At 54.8% G+C, this 21,927-nt stretch overlaps 3 protein-coding genes across 3 annotated transcripts in view; 2 read left to right on the top strand and 1 right to left on the bottom strand.

Moving 5' to 3' along the window:
- Positions 1–16,948, bottom strand: part of LOC122371733 (fringe glycosyltransferase-like) — a 29,341-nt gene extending 12,393 nt beyond the window's left edge. Inside the window, exons 1-2 of the mRNA XM_043348336.1 lie at positions 16,470–16,948; positions 6,275–6,426 (exon numbers count right to left, since the gene is read on the bottom strand). Coding sequence (XP_043204271.1) covers positions 6,275–6,426; positions 16,470–16,859 — 542 coding nt within the window. The 5' untranslated portion in view covers positions 16,860–16,948. The remainder of the gene's footprint in view (positions 1–6,274; positions 6,427–16,469) is intronic.
- Positions 16,949–17,726: 778 nt separating this feature from the next.
- Positions 17,727–18,498, top strand: LOC122371732. The gene is made up of 2 exons (XM_043348335.1): positions 17,727–18,398; positions 18,471–18,498. The coding sequence occupies exons 1-2, from the start codon at positions 17,727–17,729 to the stop codon at positions 18,483–18,485; spliced, it is 687 nt and encodes a 228-aa protein (XP_043204270.1). The 3' UTR covers positions 18,486–18,498.
- Positions 18,499–18,616: 118 nt separating this feature from the next.
- Positions 18,617–21,509, top strand: LOC122371731 (the record flags this gene model as incomplete). Its single annotated transcript, XM_043348334.1, has 1 exon — positions 18,617–21,509. A coding segment is annotated over exon 1 (2,893 nt), but the record flags the coding sequence as incomplete, so codon positions are not given.
- Positions 21,510–21,927: the final 418 nt, after the last annotated feature.

Here is a 21,927-nt window from a genome sequence, read left to right as displayed (position 1 = left end):
GGCCGCCACACGGCCGGCAGGTGTGGACGGTGGACAGTGGACGGTGGACAGTGGACGTGGATGATAGAGGGGTGAAGAGAGGGAGCGTATGCCACCGCGCGAATCCGGATGCCCGTAAGCACCTCCCCCGAGCCCCCTCCCGCGGGGATAGCCTCACCTTCCGAACAGCAGGTCAAACACTTCACCACAAACAGGATTTGGAAGTGCAAACACAACGTCGACTGTGTTTTCCATCCCACTGCTACCAGTGTTTGTCAGGCGACTGTTAAAACATTTGTTCTGTCACATCTGCCTCGTAGAGATGTTGGGCGAATAGTCGCACACAAGGCTGAAGACGTCTCATAGGACCCAAGAGACACAGACACATCAACCACCTATCGAATCTGCTGTTTCATTTCGGGCTCTGTCTCACCCAGGTGAGCCCGTCTACTCTTCGATCCAATCAAAGCTATTAGTTCATTAATAATCATAAATACCATCCCAGTTTTCAATCTCTTTCCAAATATCAAATATCCGTTTAATTTCCTGTCTTACCCAGCCCAAATGTTCCAGTATCTCTGTCTCTTTTCCGTTAGTGCTCCCATCCCAGTTCCAGTTTTAGCCCCATGCTCACAGCCCCTAGTTCCCGTCCCAATCGCAGTTCCTATCCCCGTCAATACCAAAGTCTCCGTCCAGACACCCGGCGCCACCGCCTGCCGTTTTCTTCTCTGACCGTTTACCGAGCCTCGGTCCGCCGCGGATTGGACGTTAGAACGGTGTCAGTCGAGCGAAACTAATCGCTATTAATCGGTGGACCAGTGGCCGGACCAGAAGAGCGGGTCGACCGCGGCCAACACAGCTCTGTGGGCCTGGCGGAATGGGACGGCTATACAAGCCGAATAACACATTGAAAGCCAACGGAAAGACGAAATAGCAGGAGATACAGCACAGTCAGCAAACGGGCGGTCTATGCAGAAGACACAACACCCCGCCAGTCAAGGAAAGGACAGCTTTAGACGGCAAGGCAGTACACACAAGCATCCGGCGAAAAGACGGGCGCAGCGGGAGATACAGCACAGTCATTGGAGACGCGGCGATATGGACAACACAACGGTCCCCAATCAATAGCCATGCCAGTCAACATCAGAGGACGTCGCTTCCTATGAGCCAGAGACGCTTCTATGGCAGTAGAAGAAGCAGTTGATGTCAACAAGAACGGGCGCGTCCCATGCAAGAGCAGAAGAAGTGCTTGGAGCCGTATCGAGACAGCGGAAAAGCCTATACAAGAGCACAAGAAGCGACGAGGAGGACAGAGGAGTGCAAGGAGGATTGGATCATTCATCACTTGCGTCAAGACAACGAAACCATTGTTCTTAAAACGGGTGCGGAGCTGCGTGAGATAGCTTACATACATCTACCACGCAAAGTCAGAGTCGCTCCAGCCGCAGAGTCAGAGTCAGGTGAGTCACAAGATTCCCAGCGTTAATTCTACATCCCACGCTTCGTCTGTCTGACTCAGTATTCCTGTAATAACGTCGCAGCGGGGGGCAGGTGGCTCTCAGCGAAACACGGTCCAAAGAGAAATGCCAATGTCGTCACAGCGCAGATTAAAGCCAGGCTAGCGCAGCTAGCCGAGCACGACTAGATACGCTCTTAATTAGCCGCAAAAGGGCGGCCGGGCACTGGCATTCTTGCGTCTCGATAAAATACTACCGCGGCCGCCACCCGTGGTGAGCTCTAACAAAAACGGCCCAAAATTGCCGTCTCCCGTGGTGAACGGCGCATTCAGGCGTCTCACAGGAATCTCCGTCGTATGGGAGGACAGAGGGCGGGAGAGGGAGAGTAGAGAGAGCGCCGAGGTGTGACAGAGTGGAAGTGATCAAATAAAATAATAGCCGTCTGGAATGGGTCGGCGGTGGACGGCCAGCGACAGGCAGCGTTAGGAACTGACGGCGGTGGTGGTGGCTGCGACGTCGCGGCGAAGCCGTGAAGCTCAAATTGTGCCGCACGCAGTCTATCTACACGGGAAAAAGCCGGGTGTTTCTCGGTAGTCCTACCCTCGTTATACCTGGCTCTATTCAGTGGCTCACGTCTCTCCCGCCTCCTCCCGCCCCCAGACCGCCAACAACAGCGGCTTCCAATCAAACGTGACAATTAGTGAGAATGATTTGCAGTTCGAGCTCCGCTACTGGGACGCAGACCCTCCCTCTGTATGGTCTGGATGATATGTTATTCTGCTTCAATACACAGAGGTGGTGGTGTGTGTAAAGGTGTTTTATTCTTCTAAGGCTGGCGCTAGCCGTCAGTACGCTCTATAAGATGGGTGAGATTTTCTAAGATCAAAGCCTCAAGCGGCATGGCTAGCATATCACCGCTGATACAAACACTTCGCCGTAAAACCAATAGATTATAATTAATTAAAACAGAATCGCTGCAAAGTCATCACGGGAGATCCCATGTGCTTGCAGTTGGCCCCGTCACAACCAAGCAAGGCCATTAGGAACTCATCCAGCCGCGCGATTTTCAACGGCACATGAGTGGCCCTCAAGCACCAACCCTCCAAAGCAGCAAGAGCTATAAGGAACCATCGGCGCGTTTGAAGACACCGCGACACTCCACGGTGAATTATCGCCAAATCATCAGCTTCGTTCGCAGGTCTGTTGGGACGGTCAACAGGTGGAAGGCGCGCTCTGTTCGTACCCATAATTACCCAGCTCCCCGCTGTTCCCAGAAAATATGCCCACTTCAAAGCGTTCGCGGTGGCGGGTTGGTAGGGGACCTAAGGACCCGACCTGGGACATACGTCACGGCGTCTCTGGTCTAGTGACGTCAAATAATGAACGACCACTGATCCTATGACGTCATTAGATGTCCTGACTCGCGGTGAGGAAGTTGTGCCTAATGCTGCGGTGAAAGTCTTGGACTGTCGTTCAGTCTGTGGTTAAGATGCCACTGGAGAAGCTAATTAAGGAATCAGAACAGACGGGAAGCCTGAAAGATGGTCGGACAAGCACAGGTAATTTGAGAGAGCTGGCGCATACAGGAGGCCTCAGGGGTGACGGAGCAACTACTGGGTATTAGCGAGTTTACAAGGGACTCAGACACGCTAAATGAGGGTTTTCCGGGTGAATTAGCTAGTGCCTAGTAATGCATGCAAGCTACTTGAAAGTTTGAACCTTGAACGCCCACGTACAAAACCAAAGAGATCGAAAGCAATAACCGCACGGAAATCTGACCGCGACTAAAGGCAAATCAGACAAACGTGTGCGGGATTGCAGTTTCTAAACAGGCCCTTTCTAGCGAACCTGTAAACAAGACCTAGCGCTTGGGCACCGGTAAAACCGTGAAGGGAAGAAAGGATAAAGTCAGGCGAACTCTCTCATTTCGCCACCGCCTGACGATCGAACAAATGATGAGCTACGAGAGTTTCATCTCTAACCCACATGGACTAACGCTTTAATAATCAAATACGGTCATAAGCTTCACCGACGCTCTGTGCCTGCAATATCTGTCGCTGGATGGTGGGACGAGTCAGCCGGCCATTCGGGGCTGGCGCTGCGGTCTGCGCTAATCCCTTTCCCAGAAGTGGTGCTACATCCGGCGCTCTCCCCGACAGGTGACCGCCCGCGCTCTGATTCACCATTGGTCAGTCTGAGGTCACGTGACTTCCGCTGCCGGAGAGGGTGCCGTGCACGTGATGTGACGTCACCGGACGGCAGGTGCCCGGGGACAAAGCGGGTGAGACTAAATGCTTACTTCGAAATCTAAGCTGCGTTGCGGCATTGGCGGTTATGTGCGGCGTGTATGCCGCATGATTAGTAAGCGGCGACCACTAAATTAAAAATTCAATAGCTTCGACCTGTTTTCAATGGATAACACTGCATACCAAAAATGTCCATCGCTCTCGTCATAGGATATTTAGATTTAAAGAACTAACTTATCTACATCATTGTTTTGAACCAAATTAATACTCAGCCGCGAACGTATAAGGTATAACCCCTTGCCGTTTCGCTCCTGATCAAGCTAGAGCTTCGCGGAAAAAACGAGCGTGTTGCCCGTGACGAGAGAAAGCCGATGATACCCAATTTTAAGGTCCTAGGTTATCGGTTGACCTTCCAGGTCAGGTCAATGACCCAAAAGGCGGGAAAATTGGGACCTGTTAGAACGTCGTAGTGTGGCTGCTATGGGGTTTTTCGGGGTGCTGATCACGAATATCATGCTAGTTTTGATCACAGATGATGTCTTCATTCATTTAGGCCAGGTCGGGTTAGGTCAGGTCAGGTCAACCAGTAGAGGTCCTGCCAGGTATTTGTAGTAGGTGTCAACCGCCTCTGACAGCCTCGTAACATGTTACGAAGGCACCAAAACTACTTTGTAAACGTTCATGTGGTTGCTTAATTCGAATTCAGCTCGAAAAAACTGACCTAGAAACATGTCAAACTCGAAAAAGTGAACCGAGGTCACCAAAGGTCAATGACCTGACCTGACCTTCAGGTGACCTTGACACCCACCCTAATGCATGGGGGCAACATCATATCACATGTTTGAACGCTTGAAACCACGAAAAGACTGCAAACGCGCTGCTAATGCGAGCCGACATACGCTGAATCGCGGTTCCGGCCAAACATGGTCTCGAAAAGTAGGTCACAGGTCAAAGGTCATTTGGGTCAGGGTCATGAAATTTTCAGGATGGGTGTTAAATTGATCAATGCGAGGGTACTGAAAGTTTCGTCGCGATCAGCCGCTTTTTAAGCGAGTTATTCGCGAAAAACCTTAGGGGGGTTGCATCAACCCCCCCTGTGCGGGCGAGGTCATGTTTTGATAGCAAGACTGAAACAGACTTTTTTGGGTAGCCAGGAAATCGCATGCCAGAGCCTATTCAAATTCTTTTATCGGCCTTTATATGCACCAGTCGCATACAGGTACGGGATTTAGCATACGATTTCCAGACAATCGAACGACTGTTTGGAGACAACAAAGGAAGGAATGAGTGAGTTAAGTTGAAAGTATTAATTTGGTTCAAAATGATGATGTAGATAACCTAGTTATTTAAAGCTGAATATCTTATGACGAGAGCGGTTGGCATTTTTGGTATGCAGTGTTATTCATTGAGAACCGGTCGGAGCGTTTGAGTCTTTAATTTAGTGGTCGCCGCTTACTAATCATGCGGCATACACGCCGCACATAACCGCCAATGCCGCAACGTAGCTTAGATTTCGAAGTAAGCATTTAGTCCCACCCGGACAAAGCCGCTTGGGTCACGTGATTGGTACCTGCCCGGAGGGCATTATGTTCGGAAATACGCTCTGTTATGGGAGGTATTTAAAGGTCCGGCAAAACATCACATACCCCTACTCGTATATGTAAAAGGACAATGCACCCCAGTGCGAAACCCAATGATACCTAATCCAGGCCGAGAAGCAACAAACGCGAAGTCCATCAAACACTTTATGAAAATGCAAATAATTTTAAATGGCCACGTTTAGATATGAGTTATGAGATTTCCCATCAGGTTCAGAAAATCCCCGGCAGATCGTTCATCGGTGTGAGAAAATCACACATTATCGCGGTTTCCGATCCCAGTTTGGCGTGACTCATATGCCGAACCACGTTAGTCCCTCATCAGATAGCTGGTCATCCCAGCTCAGCGCGCAGAAAAATCACTCTAGTCAGACAAGTCGTGCCCTAATCCCGGATCCAACTGTGACAGCCATCGCAAGACGCAGAGGGGGGCAGAGGAGGGGGGACGAGGGGGGTAGGGAGAGCCTCGTACGCCCTGTGGTGAACCAAGGCTGCGACGTGATGGGTTGGTCCGGAGACCACACACAGCTCAGAGGCTGTGGGAGAGTGGGCTGCGAAAGGGGACCGGCTCCGAGCTTTATACTGCAGCTCGCGCAAAAGCAAACCAGCTCCGAGCTTCAGTTCAACTTCCCGCAAAAAAGGACCAGTTTTATCAAGAGCAATGGTGTCAATATTCGCAAATCGCTCAGTGACAGCACTGTTTTATATCTGTAACTTCAACTCACGACTAAACAATGATGAAACCGTTCTTTTAAATGCAACTTAATAGCTTAACTTTCTGCAAAACACCGCATCCAAGCAAAAGCAAACAAGCACCTGTCATAACCACAAGATAAAAAGACCCCTCTTCACTGCAGCACACAAACAACTCATTCCACCACCAACCCTTTTTGGCACCGACTAATTGGTAGAAATCCGATATCACTGCGTCCAGGGAGACGAAGGACAGAGTAGGGGAGGACAAACCTCCCCTCTGTGGTGGCAGGGAACTCACTTTTTGCCGCTATCCATGAAGGTATCATACTCAACAGCCATTTTGCAGCAGAGTGCATCTCTTCGGTGAGACGATGAACAGTTGGTGTTGATGACGTGACCGTCGGTTTTCTGGTGAAGCTCTGCGTCATCCACGTCGGTAAAGAACCATGTCTGTGGAAAGAGAGAACCATGTGAGGAACCATATGTGCGGGAACAGAGAACCATGTAAGGAATCACATCGAAAGAGAACGCCGTGTGTGGGGATATAAAGCCATAAAATATCACGTGAAGCGCGTGGCATCAGATAAATCCCATTCGGTAAGAATTTCGTGAGGTGGGGACGGGAAGCAGCCCTGAAATACAAAATTGTTCAAATGAAGTCGAGCTGAATTGCATTCATCGTTTAAAACGGTAACGTAAATGTGCCACGCAACCATGAGATACCTAGAGCCGCTTGAAGCCGATAAAATCCCATTAAAAACAATAATCTGTTCATGGGCCAGTGCCTGCCCAATCCAAACCGTTCCTGGTCACAAGCGTTCATTTCTCTCGGCCACAAATCAGCACCTCTGACCTAAACGTCCCCCGTCCCTGGCCGCCTCGCCGGCAGCTGGGGAGCGACCGAGAGCTCAGCTAATTTCCTCTTCCCAATACATTTGTTCCGGGACGGTGGGTCGGTAGGGGTACGTCAGGGACCGGGAGGGACGGCGGGGGGCGGCCGTCCATTGTCGGCCCCGCTTTCAATCAGATCCCGCTCGGGTGAAAGGTCAGCCTGAGGCAGTGGCCACCAGGGCGGCGCCACCGTCGCGACGCCACCGTTTGGCTGCCGCAAATTAGTGGGGTCGCGGTGAGTCGGGGGTTGTAATGAGTGCCTCTGAGACAGGGGTGTACCGTCCGCTGGTGGTCTGGATGTAATGACTCCGGGAAACACCCTGGAGCTGTCTGTCCCTGCGGGAATGACAGACGGCAGACGGCGGAAGCTATCCGCCGTCCTACCCCTAATCACATCGTGTGGATCGGGTATGACTACGAGTATACCAAACTTTCAAGACAAGATTTATGTCGAGCCGTGTGACCTATGTGGTCCACATGTGTGGATAAGTCGTGGACAACTGTGGTGGAAAGCTGGTGGAAATCCACTCATTGGAAGCCTGACGGATGACCTATCCTCGACATAGCTTGAGCGGCGATCCGTCAGAAGATTTTCTCCCGAGGACAGCTCCAGTCGTTATCTGTGCGAGAGGACAGTTTCCCATCGTTATCTCAACCAGAGAGTCCGCCATCAGTCGTCATCCTCAGCAGCTCATTACTGAGCTGATAATTGTCCTCCCAGTCAGACCGAACAGAGATTAACGGCCATTATTTTCCAGATAGCGGCATTACAAGAGTGCGTCGAAAAGCTCTCCAGCGTGGATCATTAGTGATTTAGCCTTGCGCTGGAGTTTGAGTACTGAAAATGTCACTTCTGGAAGGCATTAACCTTGTGTTATCAATAACACTAAAATCTAACGAAGCCTCCGTGCTTCCTGGATTCAAAGTTAATGGAAATTCGTAGCTGGAAATGGTGGGGAATGTTCATAAATTTGTGGCATTCCTTCACTTAGACTACAAAGGACTATTCAGGACGCAACTACGGAGGGCTGGCGTCGCCCGTCCTCTACCGCCAGCCACCTGCTACAGCAATTTGGTACGGCCAACCGCCCCCATTAGCACCAACGGTCCCGCTGCTGTTCCATTGGCGCTCCCCCAGACCTTGAACCACCAACAACCACCCTTGCGGACCCTCCATCGGTCCTGCGCAGTGCGCTGGTCCACGCCACACTTCCCCAGCCAAACACTTGTGCCTAGCTCTCGCCTCCCCTCTACCATCAGCTCACATTTCCCCCGCGCCGTGCAGGCCAATTATGGGGTGACACCGAAACCGGGCACAGAGGCGCGCGTCGCACCCCTTTCGACCCCCCTCCCTCCGTCCCGCTCGCCCCCATCGTCTCGTGGTAACGTTAGACGCGACAGGGCCGGCAGGGACTCTGGGCTGCCGGGGTCGAAACTCGAGAGGCTCGCTGGGCTGGCCGGCGTATGCTCCGGGGACCAGCGAACACATGCTTTAGGTCGGGGAGACCCAGCCAGTGATGTTTTGGGGAGATTAGCTGTCGTTTTTTTTCGGGGTGACAAGTCCTGTGTTCGGGAGGGTACAGAAATGTTTTGGAAAGACCAGTCAGTCAGACCAACAGCATAGATAGATAGATAGATAGTTTATTGACACTGCACTCTTGATAAAATACACACAATACATAAAATACAAAATTCTATACATAATGCAAATCACTAAAAATATACATAAAAAGGATAAAACTCGAGTGAAAACGTGTCCATTAAAATAACAAAATACAATATGAGCACCGCGGACATGGCGAAGCACAATCTAAATACATATTATGAATCATACTTTTCAAGAATGTTCTTACATAGCCTTGCGAGATCTAAAGGGTGTGCATCCATAAGGACAGTTAGACCGGAAAAATTTAATCTGGGGAAATGTTCTCGAAGTGAATTTGATTCTGGGCAGTCTAAAAGTACATGTTTCTCTGTTTGCACTGACCCGCACGTGCACAGCCTTTCTGTCTCTGGTATGCGCGACCACCTCCCCGTTTCTATTTTTAACCTGTGTGAACCTAAACGGATTCTTGTAAAAGCGATGCGCTCGTTTTCAGGTACATTTGCCTCATACATACGGTGTCGCGCGACATTCTGATTAAACTCACGGTATGTTGTCATTCGCGTCGATGTTGATTCTAAAATTTTACAGCGTAAGGTTTCCATGTTTCTTTCTCTAAGTGACCCGATTTCTTCCGTTTGTAGGGAGTTGACATAGCGGCCAGCTTGTGAGCCCGACTGCACTGATAAATGCATGGCTAACTGGGCGGGACTGCCCTCGAAATCATCTCGTGATGTCAGCTTTCCTAGAAATTTAATTTGGTTCTCTTTAATCACTGTCTGGGTATCCCAACTCTGCGTGAACAAGGTCACTGCTTGTCTGATTCCTGACTGACAATAGCTGTTTTTCCGCGGACAATACCGCCGTCGAGGCATGCTTAAAATCGTTGCAAAGCCAGCTTTCACAGCCATACAGTATTGCACTACAGAGAGCACTTTTGAATACCATCTCCTTGACAGGAAATGGCGCGTCTTTGTTTTTCTTTAAAAACGCGGAAAATTTCACTAAATGACTGCGCTTAAAATCTATGTGGGCTTTGACTTGATTACGCAAAGTTGCATTGCTGATTGGTGTTCCAAGATAAATGTACTCATCTGTGTGACTGATGGATACGATATCGAAAACAAAAGGAACAGTGTCCCCTGCGTTAATCGCCATAAACTTTGACTTCTGCGGGTGTATTTCCATTCTAATGGTGCCAACTTCGCGGTGCAATAGTGCTAGCTTTTGTTTCATGGCATCTCTGGATGTGGCTAAGACAACTGTATCGTCCATGAATAGCAGCGAATGGGTGTTACTGAGAAAACCGTCAGGTCCAAACGTCTTTATGGCTCTGACCGTACTGTTGATATAGAAAGTGAAAAGGGAACAGCTGTTTGCTGCGCCTTGTTTTACCCCAACCGAAGACGTAAATAAACCTTGCCCTAAGGCATTTTTGCTAGCCTGCAGACCATGGGCGCCGCCACCGGGGGGGACGGGGGGGACGCGTCCCCCCCACTATCAGAATGGAAGGGGGACGTCCCCCCCAAACTCATTACGGAGCGAGCGAAGCGAGCGTAGTCTTTCGGGAAATTTCTGAGTATGAACGGGCCGTGGTCACGCTTTTGCGAGACTTGTGTCTCAGGAACCACTTGACTGATTTACATGCGGTAATTTTTGTAGCGTAGCTTCATTCCTTCTAACAAGTATTGAACTATTATCGATGCATGTGGGTGACCCATTATGCACCCGCCACGTGAAAAACGAAGAGGTGTCAGTTATGTAACAATTGCAATAGGTATCTCGGTAACATACTGGGCCGATTGCGCTGAAAGTTGGCATGTAGGTAGGTAGGCACCCACCAGGCAATGCATATCCATGACCATGTGCCACAGTTGGGGTACTGCTGCACGTGCGCACGTGCAGGGGTCGATTCCAGATCTCGAGAACGGCTGAACCGATTGCGCTGAAAGTTGACACATGGTTAGGGACCGGTTACTAGGGTGTCGTGCAAAAGTCAGTTGGGACCCATTTTGCACGTGCGCACGTGCAGGGTGCCGCTTACATATCTCGAGAACGGCTAGGCCGATTGCGCTCAAATTTGGCACATCGTTAGAAACCGGTTAGTAGGGTGCAGTGCACAAGTTGGTTGGAGGTACCCCCTTGCAATTTCGTACGTGCAAGACCCACCCCCTCGCTCGCTCCGTTGGTCGCCCCAAAAGGCGTTTTACTGGTTGTTTTCCTACTCGAAATTTGATGAGGCCCTTCGGTCCAATGAGACCATTTCAGAGCCGGAAGGATGAAAGAATTAGTGGGAGAAATTTGTCTGGGCGGCCACCCCAGTGAGCCACTTGGGCTGAACTCGACCAATTGAACAGGCAGCCCAGCCCACTGGCACTCACTGTACCCGGCAACGGACTCAGCTCCAGTGGAGTCATTCCCGCATGGGATAGAGTTGCCCGTCCAGCCCGGAGCAGGGGATCGCAGCGTGGAGGAGAAGGATTTGACTGTCCTGGGGATGGAAGAGATGGAATGGTGCCGAATCTGAGAGGGTCCAGGAGGTTTAGATACTCAGTATGTGGGGTATGGGCCTACATGCAATGGTCTGACCCCTTGCCACCTCGGCCAACAAAATCTCCAGCTCAGTATCCGACCTGTCATCGCGGAGCTGCCGATTTTTGATATCGTGATCAACGCGTGTCGTATAACACGACTGGCCGAAAACGGGCATAATATATTTCGTCTAACCAGCCAAGAGCATGACTTTAAACCAATCCGACCTCGGAGTCAAAATCTGAACAATTTCGAAGACTTCAACTCCGACTCTGGCCAAAACTGTCAACTCCGACTGATTCCAGCTCCGACCCCACAGTTCTGCAGTCACACTAACTACACTAAATTTTCAGCTTCTAAGAAATAAGCTATACCGTTGACAGGACCACAAAACTTTGAGGCGACTTGACTTCTTGACTTGGTGACCTGACCTAAGGTTTTCTGGTATCAAGCTTATTAAACGGGCTACAAAATTCGTATTTTAGAGCAGTTTTGCCTGATGTTTTTTGCCAATTTTCGCGGCGCTTCGCGCCGATTCGTGCGCAACCCAGACAGAGAGATTGTAACTATACAACGCCTCCTCCCCCACGCGGGTATGCAATATGCATTACCTATGCAATATGCATTACCGATCAGATTAGTGGCATACATCAGCAATTATATCCTGATGATGAGGCACTAGAGGCTTTGCCATGTCAAAATTGAATCGGACATCAGATGTGTATATAGGTAGGTACTCGGCGGGAATTCGGTCTACAGCCATTACTTAAAGGAAATGCCTAAACTACCTACTTTCCTCAAATGCCTAAACTACTAATGGATTCCTCGGTAAGGAAATGAAAAAGTGTAATTATGGGAATGACTTCAGTATTCAAACCTAAAATCGATACCGATATCTTTGGCTAGGGTGATCGTTGAGCCATAAAAGCTCCTGCTTTGTTCTCGTCTCAGCTCAGGCTACAAAACTGTTACTTCAGTTCAAAACCCAATGTTAAAAGTGGTACATTTGCTTTAAACTTTGAATGCATCGGACCGAAAAAGCCACGGTAAGAATGCCTACTTTTGGGTTTTCAGTCGGTCAGTCCGTCCCCCCCAGTCAAAAATCCGTGGCGGCGCCCCTGCTGCAGACTGTTAGCCACTGCTGTTAGATATTTCATGCCGCACCCCTGATCAGCCAGTTTCTGCAATAGAATGCTACGATTCAACTTATCATATGCCTTGATATAATCGATGTACGCGATATACAGCGTTTGTTTCGTTTTCTGAGCGTAATCGATCAGTAGCCTCAGCGTGAATAAGTGCTCTGCACAGCTTCTGCCCGGTCTACCACCTGCCTGCTCGTCGTCAGGCTTGTACCACTGAACGAATCTATCGTTTAGAATTCCACATACATAAGCTACCCTTCCCGGTTATCGACCAGTATATGGCCGTAACAGCGCTGACATTTAGCGGGCCGATGTCTACAACAGATCAGTAGAGGATTGGAGGCGATGCCCACTGGCATCTATCAACAGCTTAGAAGCATCGAACAGAAGCTCAGTAGTTCGACCAGCAGCTTACCAGCGCTGCAAACTCAACAGTGCTGATCTTACGCCCAGCAGCGCTGATCTGCAGCTCAACAGCACTGGTCACTTGGTCAGGTCATCTCAGCAGCACTGATCAGCTCAGCAGCGCCGGTCAGCTCAGCAGCGCCGGTCAGCTGACACGATTCGCTGATTACCGGCTGCGGGCGAGCGCGCCTGTTTTTGCTGGTTAAATTCACCCGTGATTAGTGGTGTGCCTGGGCCGCGCCCACTGCTCCCGACTCACTCCATCGCAAGCCAGTAGCGAGAAACTAATCAGCCCATCGGCACCTGGTCAGGGGCAAATCAGCAATCCAATCTCGCAGCGCTGTTGATGCCAAACAGTTCGTTCGGTTCGTAGAGGATGCGGGATGAGGAACTCTTCTCACGGCACGAAACCAATCACAGTTGGGTGGTTCGCTTATCCAAACACCTGTGATGGAATTCCATTCGTACGTTGCACGGTAGCACGCCGGTGTGGTCTCCGATTTAATTCATTCACACCGTTTGTTGTATCATGGATCTGTACGTTCCCATAGTCGCGCGGATTGGAAGTGCCGGCGGCGTCAGCGCGGGCTGTGATTGGTTGTCACCCTGTGGCTGACAGCTGGCTCAACCAATCACAGCCATGCCACCGGCCGAGGCCTGGGAACCGACGAAGCCAAGGGCTGAGAGCTGACGGTGCCGCTAGCTTCCGTCGTAGGGTCACACGGGTCAGCATGGGGCCAACAAACGGCTGTCAGACCGCCAGATTACCTAGCCAGTCGCCACGGGGCGCGTCAAGCCCCAGATTACCTGACAAGCTGGTGGCTTAGACGGAATTACTAGAACGGCGTCGGAGCTGGATGCTTCCGTAAGCGCCGTAAGCTTGCCCGTGAGAAGAAACGAGCGCGGTGTAACTTCGTGTTACGGCGCCGCTCAAACGTGTTATGAACGCGACAGCTAGGGGAGGGGTCGTGATTTATAGCCTCTGCACAGGATCACGCCCGACAAATTGTCACGACATCCCGGCCCGCCCCGTGTCACGGCAGCGACACGATCTTCTCACCGACACCGGCGCAGGCGTGTCGCGGGGTCTCCCGCCTCAGCACGTCGGGGCGCAGCGGCGCGACACGGCCCGGCCGCGGGTCAGGGGCCAGGGCGCCAGGTCAGAGGTCACGCCCCGCTCTGGGAATCGCACGACCGCTGCAGCAAAAACGCACGCGGCGCCGCCGGCCACGGGCCGTGTTCACACGGCGGGCCGTGTTCCCAGGGTCGTCTGGGGCCGTCGGGGCGTCAGGGACCGCGCCCCGGGCGTCAGAAAGGACTCCTAAGGGCGTCGGTATCCTCTTCCCAATCCTTGCCATGTCACCGTGTCCCGTGGTGTCCCGCTGTGATGTCAAAGGTCACACAATGTCCCGCGGACGCAGCGGGGGCTCGCCACGCTCACCTGCAACCTCCTGCAGCCTCTGCAATAAAGCACGCTGCAATCAGCGCTCGTGGGAAGGAACGCACAACGGCACAGAGGGGCGCCGGCGCCCATCAGCGCTCGCCGGTGCCCGGCGCCCTCAGATGTTGGCGGCGACGTAGCCGCATTGGAGGACCAACTAATCTCACTGCTCGTAAAGACAATTCGGTAACAATCTCAGCCTAGGTCGTAAACGACGCCCGGTCGCCGCTCGGTCGCTCTTGAGGACACAGGTGCGGCCGCAGTTGCGTCGCACCGCGCGCAGCTGGAGGTGGCAGATGATCAACTGCGAGCTCTCAGAGCCAGATGAGCTTGCTAGCGCCGGTTCTCACGACCCTCGTGAGACAGCGAGTGTACCCGACGCACGCCGACCGGCCAACGCCAGTAACTGACGCCCGTATTATAGCCGGAGTAATTGGCGGCCACGAAGGCGCCGGTGTGTTGTTCACAGTCATTGTCAGTGTTGGAGGTAGCGTCCGGCTGACGGCGTCGCTAGGGACACGTCTCAATTGCGTAGGGAAGGGATGGGATAGGGAGAGGACCGGAATGGGATAGAGGACAGGATGCGATTTGATGGAATGGAGTGGGACGCAATAGGACGGATAGGACAGATGGGTTGGGACGGGACAGGCTGTGCCGGGAAGGTTCGCACAGACAAGGGATGGGACGGGACGGGACGGGACGAAAACTAGCCGTGTCCGCACGAACCGGGACCGGGACGGACACGGGCGACACAAAACAATCCGAGAAGAGTCAGACAGGGTCTGAACAGCGTCGGCGGCGGTGTCTACGCTTGTGATTGATCGGACAGCTAGTCCCGTCCGGCAGCGGGGTGTCGCGATGTCGCGTCGGCCGTCAACGGGCCGATGGCGGGTGATCCGTCACAGGTTGTCAACGAAACTCCTCCCAGCGCGACCCAGCCGCCACCGCCGGAGCCGCTGTCATCCCACCGCCGCCGCTTCTGTCATCCCACCGCCGCCGCCGCCGCCGCCGCGCCCCCTGCAAGGCCGCCTCTGGGTCTGTCCAGGGCCTCACAGCGCGCTCACAGGCACATGACGTGCCGTCACTGGGCCAATATTTACACTGCGATACGCGATATGAGGCTGTGACTGTTGGAGAGGCAGCGAACAGCGAGCGTGGGAAAATGGTGGGAGAGAGCCGCGAAGTGGGCTGCGGAGAGTAGGAGAGGACGTGTCGTGCACGGGTAGAGACGGGAGACGGAGACGAGAGAGTGAGAGACGAGAGACGGAAGACGGAGACAGGAAGGGAGGGAGAGCGAGGCAAGACGAGGGACTCCACATAGGAAACGAGATGAATTATTTACATGAGAAGGACGGAGAGGAGACGAAAAGTTGTAATACTCGCAAAAAAAGATAAAAGATCGGTAAGGTTAACAGTGAGAACTAAGAAGCATCCGAGTAGGTACGTTATGAAACATGACTAGAAACAAAAAATCATAATAACGGCCAGACTAAGGCCGAGTTAGCAGTGCGACCAGGAAGAGGAAGACAAGCGCCACCCTTCAATGTCCTCTCACGTCCCCCAACGTCCCACAGCGCGACTCAAAGCCGGGACGGGCTGTCCCAAATACCGCTCCCGATCAGCTCCGCCCCGCATTGTTTGTTCCGAGGGACATAAAACTAGGATGTACGGATTAGCGACCAAATCACCCGTCTCAGAACAACGATCCCCGTCACATCGTCGGCCTCTGTCTGTAGAAAATCACAATGCGGTGCGTATTCAGGATCATGTCATTCAGTTTCCGGGCTGTTTGAGATGCGATACGCTGACCACCCGGTAGGGATGGAGGGACGGTCGGTGGGAAATGTGGGAGATGAAGGACGCGGTAGACGGGGTCCTAAGCCGGGCAGCTGAGGACTGAGGCCCCCGGGGAGGGGATTGAAACAGCCCGGTAGAACGACAGAGTGCGAGAGCAGCTTGGTGTGGGCCGGTAGAGGATGGAGCAGAGGAGACAAGAGGAAGAGATCACGGCATATCTGTTTGTCATGATGAAGGATGATCGACCAACGCGCTAAAATAAGACAATAACTACTGAAAAACAGGATGATACGGTCAACTGCATGGTGTTTGATGGAAAACGATGCATGTCCCGTCACCCAGTAAAACAGCACAGACCGTTACCGTTGCAACAATGAAGTAAAAATCAGCTAATGCTCTAACATTACGCATCAATATCGGAGCTCTACAGACGTGCTAATATCCAAAACCACGTTGTTTCCACGTAAATTTGGCTCTATATTTCATGGATTACCGAAGTGATAAATTGCAGACCTTCGATAACCGACGCATGTTCATGTTGTGATGGCAGCCTCGAGCCGAATACATTCCATCGGCGGATCGGGCTACCATAATCCTCCGATCGCATGTCAAGAGCACCCCGGAAAACGCTCTACGTGCCGCCACGTGCCACGTGCAGCTGCGCCACGTGCGTGCTTACCTGTTGCTGAACATGCGGAACCCAGGTGTCCAGCAGTGGCTTCAGCCTGCTCTCATGGAACTGGCCCGACGTCTTCACACTGATGAAAACATCCTCGAGTCCCGTTTTCTCGACAAGCTCCGGCGGCGGAGTGGTGGTCGCACCTGCCTCCACGAGATACGCAAACCGAGGACTGGGTCTAGTCTCTGTTTCCAGACTCTGTTCAGTCTCTTCACCATAGTCCACCGACATCGGAGCACGATCCTGCCATGATGGCTCCCTCTCAACCTCAGTCTCAGCCACTCGGGCAGCGCTTCGACCAATCACTGCACCGAGATAAACACACACGCACAAGGAACACACTCCCTGCAGGATACGCCGGCGCGTCTCACGCATCTCTGCGACTGGCATTACGCCACCAGCTCAGATCGTCTCAGAGCGGACGCCGGTCTACGGAGCGCCCGCGCGCGACCTTCCCGCTCGACGTCTGTGAGGCAACTGATTTGCCGCGCCGCCGCGGCGCGGGCGGCGGGCGGCGGCGGCGGCGGCGCGGGTCCCAGGCCCTGGACGGACGGGCAGGCCGGCAGGGTTTGGTGTCCAGATGTGAGCGGACCAAGGGGAGGAGGGGAGGACAGTGGTGGTGATAAACACTGGCCCCTGTCAGAACCAAGGGTCACCTGCTACTGCTGGAGCCACCGCATCAGCATGGAACGGGAGGGGCTTCTAGCTGTGGAGTGGATGTGGACTGTGGAGTGTGGACTGCGAGTGGACCGTGGATGGCTGTAGACGCTGTGAGCTGTGGAAAGCATGGGATGTTTTGGGTCAAGTCTTGTGATGTAATTGTCTGTGAATAATAATTGTTTGCAACAAATTATAAAAAATGGCAAAAAAAATATTAGGGCACTGAACTGACTCCTAAGAAGGCAGTGAATGACTTTTCTGTCCATTTATTGCTACAGTTTTTTTCGCAGAAAATATCAGCTGCGAAGTGTGTAGTCTGTGTCTTAGTCATTGCGTGGTTCGAGCGATGATGGTGCGCGTCGTATTGCGAGCCAGGGTCTTATGGCGACGGTGAGTCGGCGGAGGGAGAAATTGATCAGCCTTTGTCTAGGGTTCAGAATGACGTGATATGACGTGATATGACGTGTACAGAGGTATGATCTAGGCTAATGTGGTGAAGCCGGGCAGTGCGCTCCGGGACACGAGCGGGTACGGGTGTGAATAGAGGCATCTGAGTGTACTGGACTTTTTGCATTACTACAAGCTATTTCGGCAACCATGTCACAGGAAAGCGCTGTGGCAAGTTCGGCGCTGGACATGCGGCTAATCCCCGAGTTCGATGGCGGTAACGCCTCTGTGGAAGAGTGGCTGGATAAGACGGAGCTCGTCTGTCAGCTGCGCGGAGTGTCCGACATTCAAACCGTCGTCCCCCTGCGGTTGACCGGCGGAGCCTTCAGCGTCTACCAGCAGCTGAAGCCCGAGGAGAAGCTGCAGTACTCTGCCGTCAAAGCTGCCCTGCTGCGGGCGTTCGCTGTGGATAAGTTCCAGGCGTACGAGGAGTTCACGGCGAGAAGACTTCGTGTCGGCGAGAGCGTCGACGTCTACCTGGCAGACCTGCGGCGGCTGGCCTCCCTGTTCGGCGGGCTCGGCGACACGGCGCTGATGTGCGGCTTCGTGGCCGGTCTCCCGGATGCGGCGAGGCATACCTTGAGGGCCGGCTGCCGCATGGAGAGCCTGACGCTGGCCGAGCTGGTGGAGCGGGCTCGGGCGCTGATGGCAGAGAATGCCGTCGCTGCAGCCGCTGCCGCCGCTGCGCCGGCCCGTTCCCGCCACACGCCGGCGTCATCACGGTGTTACCGCTGCGGTCGAGCCGGTCACTTCGCTCGTGACTGCCGGGCGGAGAGGAGAGCGGACATCATCTGTTTCCGGTGCGAGCAGCCAGGACACGCCGCGGCACGCTGCCCGGAACGGATGCCGGGAAACGCGTCAGGAGAGGCGGTGTCTGCGCCAACCTCCTCTCGGGCAGCCCAAGAGTAAGAGGCGCGCTACCGACGGTGCAGCTGCTGGTGAATGGGCAGCGCAGAGTGGCTGTTATCGACTCGGGCTGCAGCTGCACCATCATCCACGAGTCGTGCTGCGCGAGCTGGAGACGGTGCGGCGTGACTGTAATGGCCGTCAACGGGTCCCGGCTGCCAAGCAGCGGAGTAACGGAGGTGGCGGTTCAGCTGAAGAGCGGCGGGCCCGCGGTGACGCTCAGCGCCGTGGTAGTGCCGGACAAACCACTGGGCGTGGATATGCTGGTGGGGATGACCGGCATCGCGGCGCTGGGCGGGGTGACAGTGCGGGCGGCGGACGATGTGGTGTTCGGTGCCAGCGAGAGGCCCGACGTGGCCGTGCCGGGCCCGGGAGGGGTGCCGCCGCGATGCAGCGCCGTGACGCCCCCGGCGTTGACCGTGGAAGAGCGAGACTTCACGGTCACTTATGACGCGAAAAGTCAACACTGGACGGTGGCGTGGAAGTGGCGGAACGGGGCGGAGCCAGGGTGCCTGAGGAACGGTGTCCCCCAGTACGGCGTGCCGGCCGAGGCACGGCAGGAGTTTGATGCTGAACTCCGTACATGGATCGACAACGGCTGGCTGGAGCCGTACGACGAGACGGTGGACGGGCCGCCGCGCGGGCTGATCCCTCTCATGGCTGTTGAACAGCAGAACAAGACTAAAGTACGACCAGTCTTAGACTGCCGCGAGCTCAACAGCCATGTGGAGGCACACACGGCCGACGCTGACGTATGTGCCGACACGCTGAGGAAATGGCGGCGGCACGGGGCCAACGTCGCCGTCGTCGACCTGAAGAGGGCGTACTTGCAGCTCAGGACCGATCGTCGGCTGTGGCCGTTTCAGACAGTCGTGATTGATGGCCAAAGGTACGCTCTTACCCGTGTCGGATTCGGGCTCAACGTCGCGCCTCTCATCATGAAGGCGGTGGTGCGGACGGTGCTGCAACAGGACCCAGTGATGCAGGGCGCCGTCATACCGTACGTCGACGATCTGTGCGTCAATGAGGACGTGGTGAGCGCGGAGCGCGTGATCGCCCACTTCGCGAGCTATGGGCTCCAGTGTAAGCCGCCGGAGCGGGCTGCGGACGGAGCGCGGCTGCTGGGACTGCGTGTGGAGCCAGTCGGGGGTGGGCTGGCCTGGAGGCGTGACAACCCAGTCGGCTCACCGCCCGCGGCAATGACGCGGCGCTCCGTGTTTTCATGGTGTGGTCGTATCGTGGCGCACCTGCCGGTCTGCGGTTGGCTGAGACCAGCGACAGCGTGGCTGAAGCGTCGTGTCAACTCTCTCACACGCGGGTGGGATGACGTCACACACGACGCGGCCCTGCGGGAACAGCTGAAGCACGTGGCTGAGCGACTGGCGAGCGAGGACCCGGCCCGTGGGCAGTGGTGCGTGACTGGGCACCGCGCCGTACTGTGGACGGACGCCAGCTCGATAGCCGCCGGCGTCGTGCTGGAGAGCGAGGGAGGTGACGTCATCGAGGACGCGTGCTGGCTCCGCCGGGACGAGGCCACCCACATCAACATGGCGGAGCTCGACGCCGCCGTGCGGGGCATCAACCTGGCCCTGGCGTGGGACATGAAGACCATCGAGCTGAAGACGGACTCCGCCACTGTTCACCGGTGGGTCAGCGACGCTCTGAGCGGGCGCGCGAGACTGCGAACCAAGGCACATGGAGAGATGCTTATCCGCCGGCGGGTCGACGTCATCAGGCAGCTGGTCGCAGAGCTGGGCATTTCTCTCACCGTGTCTCTAGTCCGCTCGTCTCAGAACCGTTCGGACACGCTGACCCGAGTGCCGTCCCTGTGGTTGCGTCAGGACTCGCAGCCAGCGGACCAGCGGCCGAGCGATGGACAGCCAGTGGCAGCAGCGGCAGTGGTTGGATCGGAAGTGGGAGACGGCGGCGGCGCCGTTACCGTGGACTTCCGACAGGCCGTCACTGACGTACATGTCAGGGCGGGTCACCCGGGTGTCCGACGAACGCTGTATTTCGCGCGTCGGGATGTGTCATCGTCGATTTCCCGGAAAGTGGTCAGGGAAGTGGTGACGGCCTGTGACGTCTGCCGCGCGGTTGACCCGGCGCCGGTGACCTGGAGGCACGGGTCGCTGGCTGTGGAGGGGACGTGGGACCGGCTGGCCATCGATGTCACGCACTACGGTGGTCAGTCCTACTTGTCGGTGATAGACTGTGGCCCGTCACGGTTTTGTGTGTGGAGGCTGCTGCGGCGGTCGGACGCGGCGACAGTCACGAGTGAACTCGAACAAGTGTTCGCGGAGCGAGGCGCACCGGCTGAGCTTCTGGCGGACAACGACACCGCTTTCCGCAGTCGTCAGTTCGCCGCTTTCGCTGCCCGCTGGGGAGTGCTGCTGCGTTTCCGCGCAGTGCATCGCCCCAGCGGGAACTCCATCGTGGAGCGGAACCACCGCAGTGTCAAAGTGATCGCGGCGCGGAAGAAGTGTGGCATCGGAGAGGCCGTGCACCTGTACAATATCACGCCCCGTGACGGCGGGACGGCGGCTGAGGCGCCCGCCAACGGCATCTACCGCTACCCTGTGAGGGACGCCGTGAGACAAAGAGCTACCGCCGGAGCGTCCGAGGAGGCCGTGATAGGACGGCCGCCAGCCCGGCGGGAGGGCGACTTCCAGGTGGGGGACGCCGTGTGGGTGAGGCGGCCGGGCACCCGCTGCACCGAGCGGTCGGTTCGAGGAACGGTGTCTGGCGTGGTGTCGCCGCAGGTGGTTGAAGTGGGCGGCGTGCCTTGGCACATCAGAGACCTCCGCCACTGCGGTGACACCGGGGGACCAGCAGCAGGCCCTCGGACCCCCGACCGGGGCAGCGGGGGCCCACAGGAAGCGGAGGAGGACCGTGCCGGGTCCCCGATCGTCATGACATTCGGTTATGAGGGCGATGGCGCGCCGGGGCGCCCGGTGGAGGAGGCTGATGATGCGGGTGGTGAATGCGGCCGGTCTGAGAGCGACAGCGGCGAAAGGGTGGTGCGCCGAGGTCAGCGTAATCGGCGGCCGCCTGACTTCTTCGGCCACGTGGTGCCGATTGATGCGTTAAACAGCAGCAGCGGAAGTGATGATCTTGAGGATCAGGGTGAGGTGTAGTCTGTGTCTTAGTCATTGCGTGGTTCGAGCGATGATGGTGCGCGTCGTATTGCGAGCCAGGGTCTTATGGCGACGGTGAGTCGGCGGAGGGAGAAATTGATCAGCCTTTGTCTAGGGTTCAGAATGACGTGATATGACGTGATATGACGTGTACAGAGGTATGATCTAGGCTAATGTGGTGAAGCCGGGCAGTGCGCTCCGGGACACGAGCGGGTACGGGTGTGAATAGAGGCATCTGAGTGTACTGGACTTTTTGCATTACTACAAAGTGACCAAAGCAGCGAGAGTGGATGACGTAATTTACCAATTTA

Source organism: Amphibalanus amphitrite, unplaced genomic scaffold, assembly GCF_019059575.1.
Source record: "Amphibalanus amphitrite isolate SeventyFive unplaced genomic scaffold, NRLGWU_Aamphi_draft 001274F_arrow, whole genome shotgun sequence".
In the NCBI taxonomy this organism is placed as follows: domain Eukaryota; kingdom Metazoa; phylum Arthropoda; class Thecostraca; order Balanomorpha; family Balanidae; genus Amphibalanus; species Amphibalanus amphitrite.
The sequence above is the reverse complement of the archived record's forward strand: the minus strand, read 5'-3'. Positions and strand labels throughout refer to the sequence as shown.

Excerpts from the sequence above, each read along its gene's own strand:
- LOC122371732 (XM_043348335.1), top strand. The coding sequence starts at position 17,727 with ATGTCACAGGAAAGCGCTGTGGCAAGTTCGGCGCTGGACATGCGGCTA.